The sequence below is a fragment of the Beta vulgaris genome, chromosome 6 (genome assembly GCF_026745355.1).
Source record: "Beta vulgaris subsp. vulgaris cultivar EL10 chromosome 6, EL10.2, whole genome shotgun sequence".
Classification (NCBI taxonomy): Eukaryota; Viridiplantae; Streptophyta; class Magnoliopsida; order Caryophyllales; family Amaranthaceae; genus Beta; species Beta vulgaris.
The window spans coordinates 57,752,373-57,770,661 of record NC_079207.1 but is presented as its reverse complement, the minus strand read 5'-3'; the positions used below and the strand labels follow the sequence as shown (position 1 = coordinate 57,770,661).

At 38.1% G+C, this 18,289-nt stretch overlaps 1 protein-coding gene and 1 pseudogene across 1 annotated transcript; one reads left to right on the top strand and one right to left on the bottom strand.

Moving 5' to 3' along the window:
- Positions 1–500: 500 nt before the first annotated feature.
- Positions 501–17,741, bottom strand: LOC125499105 (uncharacterized; annotated as a pseudogene).
- LOC130591865 (zinc finger BED domain-containing protein DAYSLEEPER-like) lies at positions 15,493–16,497 on the top strand. The gene has a single exon (XM_057395809.1). It carries the CDS (start codon positions 15,493–15,495, stop codon positions 16,495–16,497), a length of 1,005 nt encoding a protein of 334 aa, XP_057251792.1.
- Positions 17,742–18,289: the final 548 nt, after the last annotated feature.

Genomic DNA, 18,289 nt, shown 5'->3' with positions numbered 1-18,289 from the left:
ACACAGTTGGATGGTGGTTATGTTACACACAAAGAGAGACATGAATGTCATAGTTCACAAGCTTGCTAAGTTTGGGAAGGATATGAATGAAAATAAGAGACTACACTTTACTGCTCCTGCATAAGTGGTTTAAGACTATCTACAAGTTCTGGTCATTCCTATGGGCTCGTTTTATTTTCTCCTAGTGTTTTATCCTTGCTTATTAGTATTTTGTGGTTTTTTACAGCCTCCTTTGGTTTAAAATTATCGATTTAATGACTGGTTTTGTGAGCCTTCAAGCTAATGATATATCTCTCTTTTGTGTAAAAATAAAAAAGTTGTTCCACTCCTGTTTTAGTTGTGGAAATCTAGAAGAGAGAAACTAAAGAGAGAAGGTATTGACTTGCTCATTGTTAAAGAAACTGCTAATATAACAAAGCTGGAGAAAAGCGGGATAGAAAAGAGAGAAAAATTGTTGATTCTTGGATGACAGAATTTTTTTTTTTTGACTTGGTTCAAACTTCAAAGGCAAAGTAGAATCACCTACTTCCTAGGTGTTGGTAAGTTAACAAGGTCTCACAACTTTATGTGCTCTATGGACAGAACTGTGAAGAATACCAATAATATGAAGCTACAGCCTACAATATCTTTTTTATACAAAGAAAACCCAGATGAGATGAATAAATTGATCAAAATCATGAAACCCAAAAACAAGACTAAAATAATCACAAAAGCGGTTCCGACAGCTCCATTTCATTCGAACTTTGCTGTTCCGGCATATCAATTGGCCGTCGCATACCAACAAAGTCGATCCCAAGCCACTCCCATGGCCAGCATACATATCTCGGGCGAGTTCTGTTACTGATATCATCTTTGTTGTCCAAGTTCTCAATCTGGCGAGTCAGTTCTTCCACTCTATCCCTCAATCTAGATGCTCTAGTGTCTGCCAACCTCAATGATTTTTCTCCAAGTCTATCATTGTTTGCTTTTTCTCCTCCTTGAATTTGAGTTTTTTCTCCAAGTCTATCATTGTTTGCTTTGTCTCCTCAACTTCTTGCTTCATGGAAGATATCTGCAGTTACAGCATAGAAAAAAGTCATTTAGTCACACGCCTAGGATCACATCCAAAATAATTATTAGGGGAAAAAAACAAAAGAAAATATAACAAAAACAAAAGTTAACCCAGAAACTATCTTCACTTATTTCTCCTCTCCTTTCCCTACTGAAAGAATAGGCAAAAGCAAAGAATAAAAACTTAAATACTAATATTTACACTTGTAGATCCATACATCACCTTGTACAACAATAAACAGGGAAATAGAAACTCCACCCCAAAAGAACAATAAATCCTAAAGATCTCAAGGGCGAGAAACCTCTCAAATTTCCGCCAAGAAGCCCATTTGATTATTCTGGCAGAAAGTTCTTTTTAAAGCAAGAACCAACTTTTCCATCTAGAAGCCATTCTTGTAGACAAATAGCTCAAGAACCCTCTATATTTCTGCCAAAACCCACATGTAATTTCAATGAAAACCCGCAAAACTCTAGTAGATTTACCACTAATTGCTGTAAATTGTCATGTCTGGAAGTTCCCCAACCCAGAAAGCTGCAGATTTGTCACCTCCCCACCAACATTTCATTGGATCAGACATGCATTGTTATGTACTTTTTGCTACTTTTTTTGAAGCTCTTTCAAGGTTGTCTGATTCTCTTCAGGACTCACTTATCTTTTCTTTGACACAGACGTTTTTGATAGTAAACATATTTTTATGTCCTGTTAAGGACTAAGGACATCGGGAATTGGTTAGGCACTTGGGCCCATGGTTTGGTAAGATAAGGATAAGTCATTCTTGAAGTTTTTTGTTCCTCACTTCATACCTTGGAATCTAAAATACCTCAGTGCTTTACTAATAGCAATATGAATACTTCTTACGTTACAGTAAAAAAATTCACGAATGACGGAAATCTTAAAATAACGAACATGCAACTGATACCATACAGAGAGTAGAGAGATTGGAACCTACAATGTAATCACAGTGTCAAATTGTACCGCTTGATATAACATATAAGGATACCTCAGGAAAAAATAGAAGACGGTCCTTTCATAAAAAGAAATACAAGACAGCTCCCTCATCCCTACTATGCCCATAGATGTCAGAAAAAGATTCAATGTGCGTTTAGTTGTCAAGCTTGTCACCAAGCATCCCAGAACAAACACAGTACACAAGAGTATGGAAATTGCGCTACAGTTCAGGTGATACACTAGTAGATGTGAGATTTGAGATCTTCAATGTGCAGCTATGTCACTGATATTCCATGAACAAGCATACAAGAACCATATAACTATTACTGATGATATTAACTACCTTCCCCCCCCCCCCCTCAAAAAAAAAAACCATAAATTCCCAGCTTCTATTGATTGAGAAGTGCACATATACAAAGTGTCCTTAAGAGCCACTAGACCAGAACCTTTACCAAAAGGTTGATTTGAAAGAGGAAGCTCTAAACACCTGAGATCTACCAATTAGCCAATAAGTTTGATCGCCATACCAAAACTGCTCAAGGGACGAACTAAAGACCTTCAAATTGACTGGTTAAGCAACTATTGCACATTGACATGGTATGTGCAACAGTATTCCAAATGCACAAGCATCCAACACATATGACTCCAGTATTTCCGAAATGTAACACATGCTTACACAAGGACTCAATTGTATGAATACAGCAAATACAGTACTTCCAATCCTAGCAGAAAAGGGATACTCAAAGTAAACAAAACTCCATACTCGAACTCATAAATACACATCAAACTTCCTTTATGTTACATTGTTACTCTTCAATTAATATTACTTGCCCCAGTCGGGCATTAACCACAGGTTCAAAGTACAAACGAAAAAGATGGGGATTAAGCAGATAGAATTGTTGTTATGTCCACAAATGGGCTCGAGATCAGACTTCAAGAACTAGAACAACTTGAAATGTGAATACTAGCATTTATAACATAGAAAGCACATGCAAAAAGTTTTTGACACCACCCACGCTAAATCAAGGACAGTTTCCCCTTCCAAAATGACATGTCAAAGACTTGGATATGTACCTATACTAGATACCCAAGTCTTAAACTTTTTTCTCTTCCCTCTTTCTAGTTTTCCTTCCCCTAAAGGTTTCACCATCTTAGAGGAGCTCGCCGCCGCCAACGCTTCCGCGGCGCTTCCTGGCTATCGGCAAGCTCCCCTCCCGCCGTTCTACTTGGTTTTTGTTTTTCCGCTATTTCGTTGTTTTTAGTAAGTCCCATGTCTGTGATGTGGGCTTGTTTTATCTCCTCTCTTGTGGGGGTTGTATCCTTATTTGTAGGGGTTGTGAGTATAGTTTTTGGCTTCTTCCAATCCCCGATCCCCGGTCAAAGGTTGTTTTGTTGATAGGAATTTGTGCTGGGTTGCAACAAATGTCAATTTTGCAGCTACAATCAGTTGAATTAAATCTAGTTCTACCTCAAAACTATATCAGGTCTTTACACTCCCTCGTAGAATGTTGCATGAGACAACAATGTGAAAGAGGGTATTTACAAGGTTTGTTTTTCTCATCAATCGTGGCTTTGTTAGATTAGGATTAAGTTTCTTTCAATCTGATATGTATTTGTTAGTTTCTGACTTCTATTGTAGATGTCGTATAACTTCGTAACATTCACTTTAAAAAAAAAAGACACCCAAGTCATAGTAACATAAATTATTCCATATAGTAAAATGCGATTCATAGAACCTTTCCATCCAATTGTATAAAAGCCTAACGGATTGTCATATTCAATGACCCCAAACTATTTTATTTATAAAAATGAATCTGATTGCTCACTCTAATAACTTTAATTGAAGTGAAGTGTGTCATTAAATAAAAAGTAGATTTGATCTTATTTGAAAAATCCAGGATCATGATTACAAAAATATTTTCGTTCCATTCCTTAGTGATTCAAATGAATAACAATTCAAATTTTGATAAGGTTCCATGGCTTACCCTGGCATAACAAGAATGCCTTTTTCTGAGGTTGTTATGTTACAAAGTAACATCCAAATGTCAAACCAGCCATGGAGACCCAATTGACTGGAAGGACATGTTAGTCACAATTAATTTAGTTTGTGAGATGTTCTAAATTATTAGAGCATCAAGTAATATACCTGCGCAAGGAATTCCTGCTCAACAGCTCTTCCAGCAGCAGCCTCTTGTTCTGCTGCCACCTTCCATCTTGTAATTTCCTCTTCAGCACCAGCAATATCTATCATAAGCCCTTCAAGGCTTCAATCTAAGAAAATGATAGATCAAATCGAAAAGAAGTAATGCATATAATGGTCTACCACTAGATTTGACCAATGAATGATGATGAAATGCATAATCCCTTCATATTAAATTTCTTGAATATCATCGTTGTATAACGTATTGATCACATGGGGTGGTAAGAAGATTACATTTTCATTTGATTGTCGTTCCTTCTCTTCAAGTTCCTCCATACGATGCTTTCTTTGGCTGATCTCCTTGGATTGAGTCTCCACATGTTCTTTAAGTAAATGTGACTCTGCCCTTAAGCCAACAAAGGAAACACAAATCAAAACACTATAGATCATTCATGCTCCTATTTCAGCAGCACAGAAACAATACACCTTTTAATCACACAAACAAAAAGTGACCACCAAAGTTAAAATCTTGACTCATACAACTGACTCCATCTTATTGGGATTAAGGCTTTGACATTGTTGTTGTTGTCACTTGTGGTGATTAGCAAAGGCCCAAAGTGTCACTTTTTTGCACAGGATTGGGGAAAGCTAGAATTAGCACAATCACTAATACCTAGAAGATAACAAAGTAGGAACCTAGAGGAAACAGGCAATCTCTTTACCTGTTGTATCTAGTGCTGTGCAACTATACTCGGGTATTGGTTTTAGTTGTGCTATTTTATTTTTGGTGCAATGCCATTACTTTTTTCCACAAGCTTCCCTCAGGATTACTTTAAATATTTTTCAAAGATTTTTCATTTGAAGCATTCACACAGTGACACACATAGAGAGTAAGAAAGATTACCACTAACTAGCTAAGTTACTCAGACTATTCAGAAGTCTTAGACATTTAAGCTCAATGAAATTTCCAACATATATATCCAAGCTTTTCTATGTGTACCAAATTATTCAAAGCCGTTCAAAATGTTGGAAGTGTCTCAGTGTCACACTCTATTCACTACTCCCTCATACAATGACACTATGGTTGATACTTGATAGTTCCACAAGAATGGAATGTGGTGGCAATACATATCACAATAAACCCATTCACCACATTAGGTAAGCGCCCCGTTGGAGGCAATGGGTTAACAATTATGATAGTATACAAGAATATATTAATCATGCTAATGTAGTGCTGAATTCTAATGCTGAGAAAGAGTTCAAAGCAATCTTGACCAGTGCAACTTTAACAACTAAAAAATTAATGACTATCAATTTTCAAGATTGACACGCTCCTACTAACCATCAAAGTGAGCTACAGCAAACCATCAAAGCAAAGGACACAAAAAAAATCATATAAAGTGCACACTGGTGAATTTACTCAACCGTAGTACCGGAAAGGTAGAGGCAAAGACTGGAAAGTTTATAGCCTTAAAGCAGAGCAGAGATTTGACAAGACAAAGACCAGGCAATAGGAAGTTCCAAGCCCCACTCCCCCAACACATCATTTATCCATTTTCACTAATGCAAATATATAAAGTGCACTTGGGGAATCATTATATGAGTTTGGGCAGGAAGACCTATTATTGCCAACAGGCAACATACCTAATTCAGCCAGATACAACCAAAATGAGGCATATCCGCATATGTCTCAGCCCAGATGTGCAAATATTAGGACTATAAATTGAGGGCCAAGAATCATTATCTTCACATCACATGAATCTCTAACCTCTAGGAATTTGGATAAAAAAAAGGGGGAGGGAAAGAGGAGTAGGGAATCCAGTATCCTTTGTTTGAATATGGAATTGAGAAGGGAGTTGGAGAAGTCTATTTCCAATCCCCTTCCAATAAACCAATACCTTGCAAGGCTAGAAAATTTTGGAAGAAAAATGTGTTATGAATCGATATTTAGGGGTAAGGGTATTTTAGGGAGTCTCTTTATTAGTTAGCTTGAGGAATAAGTTAAATAAGTCAGATAGTTTGTTGAGAATCAAAGCCTCTCGAAAGCTTGAATATCATTTACTTTTTCTGTAATTTCAATTTATCAATCTCTTTTTCTTCCTCAATTTCTGCCTTCGATGGTGTCTAAACTTGAAGAGGAAGGCAACCAACTGATATTTGAAGTGAACGAGTCAGATCTGAAGAAGAATGCCCTTGAAATTAATTTTAAAGTATATCGCATCGGCGAAGATCCACTGAGCGGCGGAATAGTTGGAGGAAAACATGGTGATTTCGCTGGAGTATATACATGGGGAGCTGATTCGGTTGGAAGCAAGCATGGTGGAAGAAAGTTCGAGAAAGGTGGGGCCAGAGGGAGTGGATCCGGTGGTGAATGATGCAAGCCCAAAATCCATGAGAAAAGCCCATGCATTAGTGTTGATACTTATATTTCCAACAGCCATAATTCGGTCAATTTGGCTCATTTCGTGGACTTTAATATGTCTATCAATAAGTTCACATTCTGAACCTACGGAAAAAGTGGTCAAACACTTGATTTGGACACGTTTTAGGCCAAATTCAAGTGTTGCATTACATGAGATGTTGATTAAAGGCCCAACGAGTTGCTGCTTGAAGTTGGACGTGTTGAGCTTTTTCCAGTGGTGTTTTTACTTGCTTAACTTGGATGTCGGATTGAAAGTAACGTGAAACATTGAAAGGCCCGAGTTCTGTTTGGGCTTCAAGCATGGTTGTAAAGGAAGTCCAAGTTCTGTTTGGATTCCTATTTAATCTATTTGTTTTTCTTTGTTTTGAGTTGTAATAAATCATGAGCTTACTCATCAAGTAAAAGCTCATGTTAGGCGTGTGGTTGCTGATTATTAGGGAAGTCTAAGCATCATATTAGGGTGAAGAAATGCTGCTGTAACCTCCTTGTAATAGCCCCATTAAAAAGGAGTTACTAGGGGCGTAAATCAAGGAGCATTTGGAGCTCCTAAAACCGTAGCTTAGGATTGATTGCTAGTTGTTTTTTTGTGTGTTTGGTACTTCATTTGGCTGCTCCTATTTCCTATATAAGGAGAGCTTAAGCAATGAGAAGTTCAGATTGGAGTTTATAAAAAAAACCTTTGTGTTTATAGTTTTTACTTTGAGTTTGTCTCAAGTATTGCTAACCCTTATTACTTTGAGTGAGTCTTGAGTGATAAGCCTAGGAGAGATTGAGTGAGTCTTATCTCTGACCTAGAACCCCAAAACATTGAGTGTGTTCTTGTGTTTTGGTACTATCCCTTGTTTCGAGTGATTTCTTGTCAAAGTGAGTATTCTATTGTTCGTAAGTTTAGAATCATCATCCAATCCTTTGGAGGGTGATTTTAGATTCACATCAGTGAACCAGGTCTTTTGGTTGGAAATGGCAAGTTTGGTGAGGGAACCACCACTTATGGTGGCTTCAATAGGGAACGAGAAAGATTTGTGAAGGACGGGTCGGAGGCAAGCTGGTCTTGAGGAGGACCTGGAAATTTTATGGGTAAAAATAGCTTCGCCAGCCTAGGTAGCACGGATACGGATACGGGAACGGGTACAGGTACGGGGATGGAAAACGGCAAAATCAAAATTTTAAAAAACGGGTACGGCTAGGATTCGGTATATATATTAAAAAACTTATTTTTCAATCATCCTTAAAAAAATTCGAGTCATAATTAGAAGTAAATATTAAATAATAATATTTCTTATTTATGAAGTAGTGCATTGATAAGTTTTCATCTTCTTCCAAAAAAATATCATTATTAGAAGAGTTGAAAAGTCAAAGATTAAATAAAGAAAAAGGGAAGAAATCAAGAAAAATTTCAGCAGTCACTTGACTCGTGGGTTTACACTTTACATACTACACTTTACAACATAAACATAAATGAGTTGTAAGAAAAAAAAAGTCACAGCTGTACTCCACTAACTCCATTATTCCAGTCTCCAATAGTACACTATAATAATTTTTTTAAAAGAAAAGAGAAGGGAGGTATCAGGTATCAAAATAAAAAATCGACATTTCTATTTTCTACCGCAAGAAAGGACTTTAATTCATGCGAGAATTATCTAGTGGCTGCGACGAAGGAGGAGTTGTCGGAGGTGGCGGCCGGCGACGGTGGGCGACTATGTGTTGCTGCGACGAACTTCAGTCTATAGTCTCTTCTATGTTCAGGTGAGAGAGTTTGAAAATTTTAAGAAAACCTTACATCTGATTTTTGCCTCTTCTGCCCTTCATATTCTATTAAAACTAACTGGGTACGTTTCTATTCCTCTAAATCCGTCCCCACCACGTACCTAGTTTCAGCCCATCCGTACCCAATCCAAACCTACGTACCCATCCATCGCAGTTCGTTTTGGGGACGAATCCACGGCGAATCCATCCCGTACCCGTCCCCGGTACGGGATTCGGCGTAGCAGTAATCCTGGTGGTGGAATATGGTGGTACACACCAGATTGCTTGCTGCAGAAAACTCCAGAAGTGGAGTATAGAAGAAGCTCCAAAGAGTGCAGTGGATTCGAATGTTTTCATCGACGAAAAGTCTGGTGGTGAAATGTGGTGCTTTGAAGGTGGCCCTTGTTGCAGAAAAAAAAAATCATAAAGGGTGGAGTATAGGAGCAGCCACCTTGGTTCCTTCGTGGCTTTGGAGAAGAATCTAGAATATACTGATAAGGCCAGGTTTGTCATTAACCAAATGGCTGACTCAAGAAGTGCAATGTGACTTGGAAGAAAATTAAGGTGTAAGAAAATTCAAATTGCACTACCCTAATGAGTCCAGTAGTGACTCATTAAATGAGGACAGAATTTTACATGGGCTCAACAAAACAAGGCCTACTTCCATAATCTATCTTTTAAAATCTAAGTCTTCTACCCCTCAATCCATTCTACCCAACATACTTTACAATAACCCATCCCCACTGTCAATACCCAACTTCTCTACCCAACTCACGGCCCTACCCAATACATCTATTATTTCAATACCCACTTTCGCATCTCAGTTTTTAAAACCCAATTATCCCACCTCACACCTCAATATTCTACCCAGCCTATCTCCTACTCACTCCACCCATTATTTTACCTCCCAAATTCATCTTTCACTCTGCAAAATCAAACCACCCAACACATCTTTTCATAACTACAACCAAACATTAGGCCCCAATTTCATATTTAAAATTTTTGACCCAGAGCCTCATCCATCTCATCGGGCCAAACCAATTTCCTACAAACCTCACCTCCACCTCATGACATTTTCGAGCACTATTGTTTTGCTGTCCTTTCAGAGGAGATACAAAGACTCACTCACCACTAAGAAGCTTCAAAAGCAATGGAAGCCAGGCATCAAGGATGGCCCTGATCACCATTACAGAGGCAGGGAATCGAGTGCAGACTACTACCCACCTTGAGGACAAGGTGAAAAACTTTGAGGGGCCGGTAATGTTGTGAATCAATATTTAGCAGGTAAGGGTATTTTACTAGTCTTTATTAGTTAGCTTAAGGAATAAGTTAGATAGTTTGTTAGGGAAAGTTATATATATATATATATATATATATATATATATATATATATATATAGTGGTAATTAGAAAGAAGAAAGCATGTTGAAAATGGTGGAGTGGTTAGTGGTTTTAGCTTGGGAGAGTGCCATTCCTCTCGAAAGATTGGCGAGGCTGTAATCGGCGATTAATCACCTAGATTAGCATTAATTCAGTCATATCTTAGTGGTTTTCTTCTTAAACCTGGTTCTTCTTCCCTTAATCTCTCAACTCATCCTATAATGTCATTGTTTTGGTCACTAAGCTATGTTAATATAAAGCAAAATGTAAATCCTTCTTCCCTCCCTTCCAGTTCTATCTATACTTGCTGACCAAACATGTTGTAAACCAGCAGAAATCATGGAGCGGAGAGACTATTTCGGCATATGAAACAGATGTAATGACCAACAGCTGAAGTTCGATAATGCCAGCAATAGCAAAGTGCATACAAGCAAGTTTTAGGTTATAAGAGATTGCAAGTGTACCTTAGCTCGTCCACTGAATGTTGAAGCTCAATAATCTGAAGCTGTGCCTCCTTGATGATACTCTCTAAAGGACCAGCCTGGACAGCATCAAAAAGATAATTCGCCATGAATATGATAAAAATGAAAGTAATTCAAACATAAATTGTATATGAATATCGAGCATCTTTACCAGGGCATATATTTCATCATCTTTGGTCTCCTGTGCACCTTCTTTACTAGCATCCTCAATAACATGATCAAACTTAAACTCAATTTCGGCTTCTCTCAAACCATTTTCTGCAACTTGAAACACATCATTTGTTTTAGATGTTGAAGAAGAGCTCAATCTACATAGCACTTCTTAGCAACACTCCTACGTGCTCCTTCTTCCTAAACAATCGAGGGACCATTTCATTTAAGCTCTTCACCTCACGACTCTTTTCTTCCACAATGTCTCTCGTCTTTGCAATAACAATTCTGCATAGTTCGTAAATCGATTCCAAACCAGCCAATGACGCCTGGATATTCTCTTCCAATCCTGTCTCTGAGGAACAAATAAGGACTCCGACAACTCTGACTGATCCCCATTATTAGCATCCACGATCTTGATCACATTATACAATTGATCATGAATTTTCGACACAAACCCCAACTGCTCAAGTAACAAAGGCCTTTGCTTCTCAATATCCAACTCCAAATCCCTTATCCTACCCTCATACTCATCCACTAAGTTCCTCAACTCATCCCTCTCGTTTTCAACCGAACCAATCCTCTCCAACATCCCACTCTCAATCTCTTCCAACCTCCCTTCTTTCTCGGCAAGGCCCTTCTCCAAACCCTCAATTCGACTACTCTTCTCCCCCACCTCGTCCCTCAACCGACTTATCATTGCCTCCATCTCCGAAACCTCGATAGCAATTTCATAATTCCTCTGCTCCATCATCTCCCGAGCCTCATCTCTCGACTTGGTAATCGAATCAATCTGCTTAACCACCTCCTCGACGATCTCATTCGTCCTCTTTATCACCCCATAATCAACAGCAAGCAATCCAGTATACTTCTGAGACCTTGGCAGACCTCCACCTGAAAAATTCTTAATATGATTAAGTAATATTCTCAATCCCTGTCACCAACATTTGAGCAGCACCCTCAATTTCCGCCTTCGACGACTCTTTCACTTTCATTGCTTCGTCGAATCGCTTCGAAACCTTGTCTTTCGCCTTGTTCACTTCCATCAACTCATTACTGAGCTTCTCATTTGCTCTAACTGTCTCTTCTCTCTCTTTATTCGCCTCGTCTCGCTTCTTAATCGCCTCATGAGCATGTGTTTTCAGCCGATTAAATCGAACCTCGAGTTCCGATTTCGAGTTTTCTGCCGCAATTCTTGCTTTCTTCTCGCGATCGAATTCGCCGAGTAATTCATTGAATTTCTCCACGGAAATTCTGGATTCCGATGATTTTCCAGCGAGTTTAATTTCCTCCGGCGGAAGTTCCTCCTCCTCTACATCACTCAATACGACGTCGAATTCTTCCTCACCGGCCATGATACAAGAAATCAAGAACTGAGCAGATTATACTTCTTAATCGTGGACTAATCGCATCTTTTGATTTTGATTTTGATTTGAGGATTATCGAAAATTTGAAAACCCTAGAAATGAGGGAAATTAGTGGGAAATTAAGAGAGGGATGAGATGATGCCTTAAGAATTAAGACAGAGGTTTGAAGTTTTAAGTTTTAACCCATAAAGGAAGTGTGCACCAACTAGGCCTGGTTATTGGACAGGGTTGTCCAATGGCATAAGCGTCGGGCCATTATTAAAGGACTTTATGACCCTTTATTCCTTAATGAACATGGCTATTATTGGGTTTTAAATGGAAAGGGCCCTTATTGGATCTTATTGGACAACCCATTTTAAACTACTATTGTCCACTAAAATTAGTAAAGGGGTCTCATTTTTTTCTCTCTCCTCTCTCTCTCCTCTCTCCTTTCTCTTTTAGTCGACAAAATTTTGGGGAAAAACTTAGGGCAAAAATTTCACTCTCTTTTCCTCCATCAAAATTTGAATCGATTAAAATCAAATTAGGGAAATCGTTTAAGGAACGAATCTCCAAGGTATGTTGTCGAATGTATATCTTCTCTTCTTTTGCGAATTTAGTTTTAATTTGAATGTAGAAATTTTATTGTTGTTGGTAGAAATCAAATTAGGGAAATTATGTTTGTTTTTGTATGAGAAATCATGTTCAATTTGTCGCTAAGTAAGACTATTTTTTTTATTTCCCGGCAAAATCGATATCTTTTGGGGATTTGGATTGAAAATTTGGGGGTTTTTTATTCCAAATTTTTTTTTTTAAACTAATCGATATCTTAGTTGTTACATGAGCTGCTTGTCATGTTTGTTGTTAAATTTCACAAATTTCTGTAGGGACTTAGGTTTTAAAGAGATAATCTGCAAAAAATATGTATATATAATTTTTTCAAAATAAAATCATATCGCACTCTTAATCCTTGTTGTTGAGACCTACGTTACTCCGACACCCTAATCAACCTCGCGTGTCGCGTGTCGACTCAACACGACGCGCGACACGACGCGCGACACGCCTGGAAATGGGTGTCGATACCCGTATCGGAAAAGTGTCGCCTACCGGACACCCATTTGACAAAAGTAAGAAGAAAAACGCAGAGAAAAGGGTGAAAATATACCTATTTTGTTGAATTCTCTTCAAAATTTAAAATTTAGGGTTTACAAGATAAACCCTAGATCTGCTAGTTGAGGTCGAATTACACGAAATTTTTTCATACTTTGTTAGGGCTTTTACTCAGGAGGTTAATCCGCACAGAATGGTATGCGTGAGAAGAGATGAAGAGAGAAGAGAGAGCGATGGCGGGCGGCTACCGGCTGCCGGCGACAGAAAAAGCAGAGAAGACGCTCAATTTATCTTGAAGATGAAGAGACGCGTGTTTTTTTTCTTTCTGTTGGGGAACGCTCAAAGGATATTTTTCTTATGGGCCTCTGTCTTGATAAACTTTGTATCACATTGACACCTCATCTGGGCCCAGGTGGCTTTTACTTTAAAGCAAAAGTGTATATTGTTTAATATAAAAACAAAAAGAGTATAATAGATAAATTTTACTATTTTCTAAATATATTACTAATCATTTTATTTTTATTAAAATAAAGTGTCGGAATTTTTTTCCGACACTTTCAATCATTGACGTGTCTAAAATATTGGTCAAGACACTCTATTGACCGTGTCAGAGTGTCGGCCAAATTTTTGGAGTAGGGTGTCGGATCCTCCGATCCCTACTTGGATACGACACCCGTATCCGTGTCGGAGTAACATAGGTTGAGACCTCATATTCTAAATTGTGTAGGCAAGACATTCTTGTGGGGCACCTGGGTAGTTATGGTTTGGCAATTTTCATCTATGCCTTGTATGGATGGCCTGATTATTATCATTTGCAGTTTCTGCTCCTTTCCTGTCAAAGTGTTTCATATTGTCATGAGATGGCCCATTATTGTGAACTTAAGTTATGTAAGTCAAGGGTTTATTGTGCTCTGTCTGAAAGCGTTTCCTTTTGTTCCGACTTTTGATTTCCTATAATGGAATGCATTGCTGGAGATTCTATGGAGATTCCTTTTGGCACGTCTAGTTTAAATCATGTTCCGACTGATGCATTCGCAATAGGACTGTGTCAAATTTAATTATTTGAACAACATAGGCTATTCATTATATGAACACTATGTTACTTTGACACTTCATTTTAGAAGTCATGGAAAATTTTCATAAAATAGAGGGCTCTTAGACATGTATTGTGTCCGACATGATTATCTGAGTTTACTTTGATCGTAAGGGGTTGTCTATATCTTTCAATCATCTGTTACCCTTCTTCCTGTTTTATCTAAAGTCTTATATTATTAAAGTTGTAAATCTGTATGTTATGTACTGCTACTAACTTTCCCAGTTTAGGTCCTGTACCTACCTTTGGAGTTTGGACTGTATTCCTGCCTTTGGAGTTTGGACTGTTATTAATCCTCATTGAACTTTGCTGTTTGCTGATGCACAATTACCAAAGAAATTAAACTAACATTTGAACTTAAATTTATAATTCCAACACTCTCTTTCTGGGTGAAAATAGTGGATTTGGCAACAAAAACTGTAGTATTCTGATTTTTGAAGCAGTCGCAACCAATCTGGGACCTTGTTCAGGCTTCTGAAATAGCAGATAATCTGATTATTCAAATTTTCCCATGTTAGGCATTTTTCTGGATGATTCTCTGGAGTGATACAGATGGTGACTGAAGCCCTTGAGTGTTGTCCTTGTCAGTGCTGCTTCTTTGGTGCTTCTGCTTATATAATATGTACAGTAGTGTTTTTTTGGTTTATGTGTTTAATTCATAAACTAATTAACTTATCAAATTGTTTATATGCACCATCATATTTAAGAATGATGGGGGATGATGCTACTAACTTAACGGGGACAGAACGTGATGATGGGTATACTGAGTATGGCGTGCCTCAGCAACGAAAGAGAAAGAAAAGGTCTAAAGTTTGGAAAGAACTTATCGAAGGAAAGAATGCTCAATGTGAGAGAATAGCTACTTGCACACATTGTAATTTAGAATTGTCGGCACAACGTGATGATGGCCCTTCTCACTTAAAGCGACACTTAGAAAGATGTTTACTTAGGCCTCTTGAACTTACGAATGAGGATGATAGTGATGGGGATAATTATGTGTTTAATATAGCTGAGCTTAGCTCAGATATTATTAATTTCATAGTAGAAGGAGCTCTTCTTTTTCTATAGTTGAAGAAAATGGATTTAAGAGAATGATGGCTAGAGCTAACCGTAACTTTGTTCCATTTGGTCGTGCAACTGCAAAAAGGGATTAATTGTCTTCTTATGTGGTAGAAAGGGATGAATTGAAAGATATGTTGTCTAAAGTTTCGGGTCGAGTTTCTTTAACAACATATAATTGGAAATGTAATCATACTAGGCAACAATTTATTTGTGTAACTGCCCATTTTGTCGATGATAGATGGAAACTCCATAAGAGGATTGTTAGGTTTACGGCTTTAGCTCCCCCATATGATGGTGTAAGTATTGCTATTGAAATTGCTTTGTTTCTTACTCAATGGAAATTGGATAACAAGATACTTTTTATCACCGTAGATAATGCAACCTACAATGATGTGATGATATCTACTTTGAGAAGGCGTCTTGTTCCTACTTCCTAGGGGAGGATTAGCTTATGGTGAGTGTTTGTTTCATGTGAGATGTTGTGCTCATATTGTGAATCTTGTTGAGCAAAATGGGTAGATTATATAAGTGACATTTTGGATAAAATTCGCTCCTTGATAAAAATGATTACTAGATCCTCTCATAGAAGTACCGAGCTTTATGATTGTGCTGAAAGAATTTTCCACTTGGATGGGAGAAAGAAATTGAATCTTGATATGCAAGTTAGGTGGAATTTTACTTATCATATGCTTGGTACTACACTTTTTTTCAAGGATGTCTTCATTCATTTAGGTTCAAATTATGCACCATTCAAAACTTTTGTTCCTTTAGAAGAGGAGTTGGATAAAGTGAGGGTAATTCATGACTTTTTAGAGTTTTATCAAGTTACTTGCATGTTTTCGGCTGTTAAACATCCCATTTCAAACTTGTATTTTAAAGGTGCGTGGATGGTGCATCATCACTTAGTTGAGGCGGCAAATGGTCCTTATGAATTTCTAAAGGAAATGATCCAACCTATACTTTCGAAATTTGACAAATATTGGTCTCAATACAACATATACTTGTCTTGTGCTGCAATTCTTGACCCAAGGTATAAGGTTAAGTTTGTGGAGTATTGTTGTTGTAAGTTTTTCGGTAATGATGAGGGTTCAAGAAGAGTTAATGACGTATTGACTGCATTGATTGGATTGTATAATGATTACAAGTTGCAATACGTTGGCGTCTCACCTGTTGTAGCATTGCCTTCTCCCTCTTCAAGGTTAGGTACTAAAAATTATTTTGATGACTATGACCAATTTGTTAGTAGTAGTAGGTATCAAGTGGGAAAATCACAACTCGACATGTATTTAGATGATGATGTTCTTGATCTCAATTGTGAGTTAGACATTTTAGAGTTTTGGCATCAAAGTTCTGTGAGATATCCTGTTCTTTCAAAAATGGCACGAGATTTGTTGACTATTCCCGTGAGTACTGTGGCTTCGGAATCCGCCTTTAGTATTGAAGGAAAGACTATTTCGGCCTCTTGTAGCTCCTTGAAGTCGAAAACAGTTCAAGCTCTAGTATGTATGCAAGATTGGCATCGTGCAAAGACAACATTGAAGATACGGAGGAGGTTGATTATGGGTTAGACGATGAAATTGATGGAGAAGAGGAAGACGACGTGGATCCCTTTTTTTAGGTAATATGTTTACGTGTTAATCTTTCTCTACCTTTTGCATCTGCTTATCTTGCAATTTTAATACGGTATGGGAATAATATTTACGTGTTCATATTCGTATAGTTGGTGGGTTTTGGTTGATGAATTTTATGTCCCACACCAGCTGACTATTATATTTTCTGAATTTTGACTAGGATCTGTGGCCTGAGTGTGGAGGGCTATATATGTTGTTAGAGGCTATGTAGAATCTTGAACTTGAGGGCAACTGATAATGCCAATTCATGTCATCAGTCAGCGACACCTTTTAATCCTCAATCCCAACAAGTATAGTGTAGCACTGTACAGTAGTATAACTTTAATTTTGCTTATACCCTTATGAAAATTTTTAATACTCTCTTCGTAGCTCATGGTCTTGAACATAAAAAAAATAGGTGCAGATTTTCCTTACATGTTATTTACTGAGAAATATGTTGCTGAGAAGCTGTTTGATCTGCTGAAGGTATTTGGAGCATGAAGCCATGAATGATGGCCTATATAAACAGAGGAAAATATGTAATACTGTACCTACATCAGTTTTCCATGTTTCAGATACGAGAAGCTTAAGTTTTTGTTGTTTCTTTTTTATTATTTTTGGATTGAAGGAATATTTTTAGTGTTGAGATAATTTGGTTTGTTTTCAGATTTTGGGTTACGTTTAATGGTATAATTATTGTCGTTTTATTGTTATGTTTAATGTTGGGGAAAACAAGTTCAAGTGGGCTTGACCCGCTAATGACCCGCTTTAAGTTAAGCCTGACCCGCACCCGCCCCTGACCATTTAGACCTAATCCTCAACTGACCCGCCCCGCTAATGACCCGCCCCGACCCGCCCCGACCCGCCCCGACCCGCCCCGACCCACCCAATAACCAGGCCTAAATGCAATACATTAACAGCAGAAATTGAACTACAATAACCTAAACATTCAAACACAACCATTTCAATTTATCATTCATTCGTTCATACCGGAAAAACTCAAGGAATAAAAAATGGAATTTAGAAAACTAAATTAAATCTAAAAAAAAGCTTCATTCATACCTTTGGAGTAAACAGGAGTCTGACCACTGAGTTGCTCCAAAACGTAAATAAGGAAGCCGAATGAGTTGGGAGTAGCAGTCGAATGAGGAAGAAGAGAAGAGAGAGAGCAAGTGCGTTTCGTGGGTGTGAGGATACTCGAATTGACTTCGTGGCTGGGAGAGGACGACCATATCTTGTGGCGATTCGTGACGGTTCGTTGCTGTTCGTGGTATTCGTGGCGGTTTCCGATATCTTGTGGCGATTCGTTGCTTTTCGTGATCGTGAAAGAGTGGCGGCTGAGAGAGGACGACCATATCTTGGCTGGGATTCGTGGCGGTTTACCGATCTCATGAACCGGAGTGGTGGGGTGTTTGGGGTTTTGTGGTTGGGACGAAGAGAGGAGAGAGGGAATAGGGTGGGAGTGGGTCAGTGGAAGAGCAGAGGGTGGGGGTTAACAAAGAAATTGGGCCATAAAAGAAAATGGGTCATAGTGTCCTAAATTAGGCCACGCCAGTTTTTTTTAAAAAAAAATAACGAAAATCTGAACCGGTGTTGTGAACTAGATCAGATTAAAAAAACCGCATCAGATTCTAAAATCTAATGCGGTCCACAAATGATCACATCAGATTGTCTTCCCAGCTTTTCCTCCCATTTTTAATGTCCATTTTCGGATGCGTTTTATAAAAACTATATCTGTTACTAAGTGACA